Raw genomic sequence first — 4296 nt, 5'->3', positions numbered from 1 at the left:
AGATGGGCTTCAGATTGGTTTCACAGGTCGGCGCAACATCGAGGGCCAAAGGGCCTGTACTGCGTTGTAATGTTCTATGTTCTATGCCCTCAGCTAATCACAATAATGCAAAAAATGTCCGGTGTTTGAGGTACATAATTTTTGCCAGTTTATTCAGTGTGCCAGTTCATAAGGTGTTGGTTAAAACGAAGTTTGCTGTACGTTGTTTGGGTTAAGTCATACTTGGAATACCATGTAGATGTTTGGTCACCAAAAGACTAAAAAGGATGTAGAAGTACTGGAGAAACTGCAAACACAGATTTGCTTGAATGAGCTGATGCTCTGACTGTGCCTGCCCCCCTGCGCTGACCAGCCAACAATACCGTGCCCCCTCAGTGCTGAACGTCTGGCGTTGTGCCAACCCTCCGGCACAGCACTCCCTCAGGAATGTTACCAACGTGGTGTATGCTGGGTATGGTTCATGAGGCTGGTGTTTGTAGAGTGTGGTGTGGAACTTGTGACGACCAGATTCGGAAGAGTGCGTCCACCCAGCTAAAGCAGGCACGTGAGAATGTTACTGGGTCTCCTCACCTGATCCTTGTTGTTCACTGTTTTGCTCCTCCTTCCTGTCAGGCGGAACGTTACCAGCGTCTGAAGGATGAACTGGCCCGCGCGCAGGTCCAGCTGCAGCTCTTCAAGCTCTACCACAACGAATCAGAGATCGAGCGGTTGAGCAAAGACCTCACCTCCCGCAATAAGGAGATCGAGAAGGACAAGAAACGCATGGACAAGGTGGAGGAGGAGATGAAGGTGCAGAAGAAGGAAGTTGGCAAGCTGATCAGGGAGCAGCAGCAGATCGAGAAGGAAATTAAGTAGGTGTTGTGGGGAATTGGGCACACGGCTTACTGTGTTTCTCTGTGGGGCCTGATGGCTCACCAAGAGGAGGTGGAAGCTGCAATTCTGTAGCACAATTCAGAATCTCGGGCCTCTTGACACGTGTCCAATAATTTCCAAGCAACCGCCTGCGTGAACAGAAGTGGTTAGCTAGAAAAACTTGGGTTGTTGTCTCTCAAACGGCGGTGGCTGAGGGGAGACCCGATAGAAGTCTATAAAATTATGAGATGCATAGATAGGTCAGAATCTTTTTCCCCCAGAGTTGTCTAACACTAGGGGCACACTTTTAAGGTGAGAGGGATATGAGGGGCAAGTTGTTTTACACAAAGTGGTAGAAGTTTGGAACGCATTGCTAGGGGTAGTGGTGGAGGCGTTTAAGGGACAATTAGAGAAGAACATGAATATGTAAGGAACGGAGGGATATGGACCAAAAGCAGGCAGAAGGGATGAGTTTAATTTGGCTTCATGTCCAGCACAACTTTATGTGCCGAAGAGCTCGTTCCTATGTTGTACTGTTTTGTGTTTGCGCTGTGATTGCGCTCTGGCGCTCTGATTGCACTCTAGCTGTGATTGCACTCTGGCGCTCTGGCTGTGATTGCACTTGCACTGACTTCAGGAAGTGTCAACGCATGGGGCTGCTTTGCACAGTCGTTTAGAAATGGAACTCTAACCCTAACCCTAACCCCCACCCACTGGGTGATGGCTATTTTTCAAATGTGACTGTGCTGACGTTCTTTTCCGATTTCAGGGAGAAGGACGCGGAATTGAACCAGAAACGACCGCAGTACATCAAGGCCAAGGAGAACACGTCGCACAAGATCAAGAAGCTGGAGTCCGCCAAGAAGTCACTGCAGAACGCGCAGAAGCAGTACAAGAAGCGCAAGGCGGACATGGACGAGTTGGATCAGGAGATGCTGTCAGTGGAGAAGGCCCGGCAGGAGTTTGAGGAGCGCATGGAGGAGGAGAGCCAGAGCGAAGGACGGGATCTACAGCTTGAGGAGAACCAGGTGAGGAGGTTGGGTGTGCTGCTTGTGCCGATCCAACTGGGAACTTGGCCGCTTGAGGGAGCAGCCAACAACGTTCACGCTTTCCCTCGTCTGGTTTCATTTATTGTTGTTGCCACATGAACAGCGAAAAGTTTTTTTGTTTTGCGTGTAGTAGGGGCAGATCATAACATACAAGGATCTACAGATCATAAGGTGATGTAATAAAGCGAGGGATACAAGGCTACGGCTACTTAAGAGGTGCACAAAAGCCAGGTCAGCATTGGATTTGAAATTTGAGACGTCCATTCAGCAGTCTAATAGCAGTGGGGAAGAAGCTGTTCTTGAACCTGTCAGTATGCCTGTTCAAGCTTCTGTGTCTTCTGCTTGACGGAAGAAGTTGGAAGAGAGTATTAGCAGGGTGGGAGGGTTCTTTGATGATGTTGGCTGCTTTTCCGTGGCAACAGGAAGTGTGGGTGGAGTCCATGGATGGGTGGTTGGCTTGCGTGGTGATCTGGGCCGTGTTCACAACTTTCTGTAGTTTTCTACGATCCTGGGCAGAGCAGTTGCTGTGCCAAGCCGTGATGCACCCAGGATGCTTTCTATGGAGAGAAAAAGCAGCCGACATCAAAGAATCCTCCCATCCCAGTAATATTCTCTTCCAACTTCTTCCATCAAGCAGAAGATAAAAAGCTTAAACACACGTACCAACAGATTCAAGAACATCTTCTTCCCCACAGTTGGACCTTGCTCTCTGTGAACCTTCTCTGCAGCCGTAACATTGTAATCCTCGCTCTGTTCTATTACCCTAACGCACGTTGTACGGTATGATCTGCCTGTACTGCACGTAAAATAAAACTTTTCACTGGACGCCAGGTACATGTGAAAATAATAAATCAATATTTTTAAAAAATCAGTTGTTTCCTTCCAGACTGGTGAGTACTAGGAGATAGTCGGTTGATTTTTCTTAAAAAGCAAGGTTGGTGCGCTTTTGATAGCGAAGAGTTAGTGGTCTTGATTGAGCGCCAGTGTAATGCTGTGACGTCTGTGTTTTTTTTTTCCCCTCCTCCTTCCATTTTCTTTCGTCTCTCTGCACCCCTCACCCCACCTGGGGGGCGGATCTCTCCAGGTGAAGAAGTACCACCGGCTGAAGGAGGAGGCCAGCAAGCGAGCAGCCACCCTAGCTCAGGAGCTGGAGAAGTTCAACCGGGATCAGAAGGCTGACCAGGACCGGCTGGACTTGGAGGAGAGGAAGAAAGTGGAGACAGAGGTGGGTTGTGAATTTGACGGCGCCGGTTTGAAGCCCTCAGGGTCAGAATACGTCGCGCGTTGGTGGGGGGTGGGGGCGTCTTTCTATCTCCTCCGGCCTTGCCGTCTTCTGCCCCCTTTCCACTGAATGGCCAGGCGTGTGTATGCGCGCAAGCACGGCTCTCTTATCCAGGGACCCACCCAGCAGGTAACTAATAGGCCACGTGCAACAGCGAAAAATAATGTGTTTTGCCATTGTTGGAATAATCACTCACAGATCAACCCTGACTAGCTGAGAGGGAAGCAGCCTGGGACAGTAGGCTCCCAGGTGCTGCCCCCACCCTGTGGTATAAATTACGGTGATTCTTTGAAATTTTGCATTGACACTGAGTGTGAAATGAGAAACTGCGACAGCGCATCGTTGTCTTTTCAGCGAGATTCAAATGTGGGCAAGGTTGAAGACCTGATGTGGTAAGTCCAGTGTGCTTGCTGGATAGTAGGTGACTTTTTTATTTGGTTTTGTGGTTCTCAAAACTGCCCCCACCGCTTTTAAGACTTGGGGTGGGGGTGCTGGTGATCCTTGCCTTGTGCCTGGTCCTGTTCCAGCCTAACTGGCAGAGAATGGTCTCGCCCTTCTACACCCTACCCCCCTCCTCCACTCCCTACAACTGTCCTTTTAAAAACCAGCTCTTGACTGAGCTTGTGGTCACCATATGTGGCCTGGGATCTCTCCAGTGAAATGTCTTACTGAGCCAAAGCTGTTGTATGAACGACAGCATTGTTACGATAACAAGACCATTTGAATGGACTGCGGACCTCCTTTTTTTTTGTGTGGGGTGATTTCTGTGCTTGGATTAATGGTGGAATTGAGCGGCATTCTGTCACCCTCTACAGGCCAAAATCAAGCAGAAGGTCCGAGAGATTGAAGAGAATCAGAAGAGGATTGAGAAGTTGGAAGATTACATCAACACCAGCAAGTGAGAGCACGTTAAATGATAAAGAATTGTTTGCATGCAAGCTTGTTTGATGTAGATTCATACAGAACGGAAATACACTCTTCGGTCCAATTTGTCCATGCCGACCAGATTTCCCAAACTAAACTAGTCCCATTTAGGATCATAGAATCCTTACAGTGTGGAAACAGGTAATTCGGCCCATCGAGACCCTTCAAAGAGCGAACCCCCCCCCCCCC

The 4296-nt window shown here is 49.0% G+C and overlaps 1 protein-coding gene across 1 annotated transcript in view; it reads left to right on the top strand.

Annotated features, from left to right (window-relative positions):
* The first annotated feature begins 453 nt into the window (after nucleotides 1-453).
* The window catches only part of LOC109923263 (structural maintenance of chromosomes protein 1A), a 30904-nt gene continuing 27061 nt past the window's right edge, over nucleotides 454-4296 (top strand). Inside the window, exons 1-4 of the mRNA XM_048619925.1 lie at nucleotides 454-851; nucleotides 1622-1880; nucleotides 2986-3126; nucleotides 3999-4081. Of these exons, the coding sequence (XP_048475882.1) occupies nucleotides 454-851; nucleotides 1622-1880; nucleotides 2986-3126; nucleotides 3999-4081 (881 nt within the window). The remainder of the gene's footprint in view (nucleotides 852-1621; nucleotides 1881-2985; nucleotides 3127-3998; nucleotides 4082-4296) is intronic.

Source organism: Rhincodon typus, chromosome 44, assembly GCF_021869965.1.
Source record: "Rhincodon typus isolate 14 chromosome 44, sRhiTyp1.1, whole genome shotgun sequence".
Taxonomy (NCBI): Eukaryota; Metazoa; Chordata; class Chondrichthyes; order Orectolobiformes; family Rhincodontidae; genus Rhincodon; species Rhincodon typus.
Note: the sequence above shows the minus strand (reverse complement) of the source record. Positions and strands in the feature narration are given on the sequence as shown.